The sequence below is a fragment of the Pediculus humanus genome, genomic scaffold, assembly GCF_000006295.1.
Source record: "Pediculus humanus corporis 1103172107679 genomic scaffold, whole genome shotgun sequence".
In the NCBI taxonomy this organism is placed as follows: Eukaryota; Metazoa; Arthropoda; class Insecta; order Psocodea; family Pediculidae; genus Pediculus; species Pediculus humanus.
The window spans coordinates 1-1,692 of NW_002987288.1; the positions used below are offsets into that span (position 1 = coordinate 1).

The 1,692-nt window shown below is 19.7% G+C and overlaps 1 protein-coding gene across 1 annotated transcript in view; it reads right to left on the reverse strand.

Annotated features, from left to right (window-relative positions):
* Window positions 1-1,402: 1,402 nt before the first annotated feature.
* The window catches only part of Phum_PHUM294930 (uncharacterized protein), a gene marked incomplete at both ends in the record, with an annotated part of 25,768 nt that continues 25,478 nt past the window's right edge, over window positions 1,403-1,692 (reverse strand). Inside the window, one exon of the mRNA XM_002427068.1 lies at window positions 1,403-1,410. Coding sequence (XP_002427113.1) covers window positions 1,403-1,410 — 8 coding nt within the window. The remainder of the gene's footprint in view (window positions 1,411-1,692) is intronic.

Sequence of the window (1,692 nt, forward strand, 5' to 3'; positions counted from 1 at the left end):
TTAATTAATAATAAATAAATAAATAAATAGAAAATTTTTTTTTTAAAATAAAATTGTACGTTTAAAAAAAATAAATAAATAAATAATTTCCAATATGTGACTTAATAAAATTCAAAAAATAAATAAATAATAATATACATAATTTTATTATTATTATTATTATTACCTGAATGTTTATTATTATTAATAATTATTTTATGACGTGTGATGACGTGTGAATCATTGGTTTTTTTTTATTGTTGCAATCAATAAATTGTTTTACGTGTTAAAATTTGTAAATTATCGATTGAATCATGTAAATGTCAACAATCAATTTATTACGTTGTTGTTGTTGGTTGTTGGTTGTTGTTGTTGTTGTATTTACACGTTCGAATATTTATTAGGTTAAATAAAACAGAAAAAAAAAGTGGTAACTAATAATGAATAAAATGGTTTATTATTTTGACAAACGTTATGATTTGTTTGTTTATCCTATGTTTGTTTGTTGTTTGTTTGTGTCGTTTTTGTTAAAATGTTTTTGCAAAGTACATCGTTATGATAAAAAGATTTGAATGACGTCATAAATAAATTTAATCGTTTTAATTTAGAAAAAAATTTTAATAAAGAAAAAAGGTGAAAATTGGTGGTGTGGTTGTTATTAACTTACGATGAAAAACTGGAAAAAAATTTTTACACGTCACGTCATTTAAAAAAAAATTACTTTCCAGGAATTTCCAAAAAAAAAAAAAAAAAAAAAAAACATGGCCGATTATTTTTCCAATAAAATAACAATTTAAAAAAAAAAATTATTGCGATGCGTCATTTCTTAAACCGGAAATGAAAAACAAGAAAAAAAAATTTTTTAATATAATAATTAAGCCGGATATTTAGAAGTTAATTTTTATATTTAATATAAAAAATTTTATTAAACGTTTTGAAATAATAATAATAATAATAATACTTCTTCGAAACGTTAATAACTTATTAATTAATATTTATTTTATTATTATTAATATTTATTACGAAAAAAAAAAAATTATAAGACGAAAAAATTAGAGTGTAAGGAAACGAGCGACCCTTGTTAAAAAATTATACGAAAAAAATTTTTAAAAAATAACTAATTAACAATCATCGATTGATTTGATCGATTATCGATCGATTTTTAATAACGGAAAAAAAACTTTAACAGTTATACAAAAATAAACTAAAATAATAATAATAATAATAAAGAGTTTCGAATGGATTTGTTAAATTAGTCACACTTTCAAAAATGAACGTCACATTAAATTTAAATAATGATAATGATGATTGTAAACAATACAAAAACAATAAAAAAAGAAAAATTTTAAAATTAATATCAGAGCGTTGTAACGCACGCGCACGCACCCACACAGACAACATTTACAATCGAATATATATATATTCATATTCCTGGAAAGTATTTAAATTGAAAAAAAAATAATAAAGTCAGTCATTCAAATCCGATTCGTCAACCATTTATTGATTTTTTTATTGATCGCTTACGAAACATAAAAACATCATTCGAGTAATAAATATAAAATAATAATAATAATAATAATAATAATAATAATAATAACAATAATAATAATTTTATATGTGAAATGTCTGTCATTCATTCATTCATTCTTTAACCTTTTCACTTTAAAAAAATTTTTTTTTTCTTAAAAAAAAAAAAAAACAAACAAATATTAT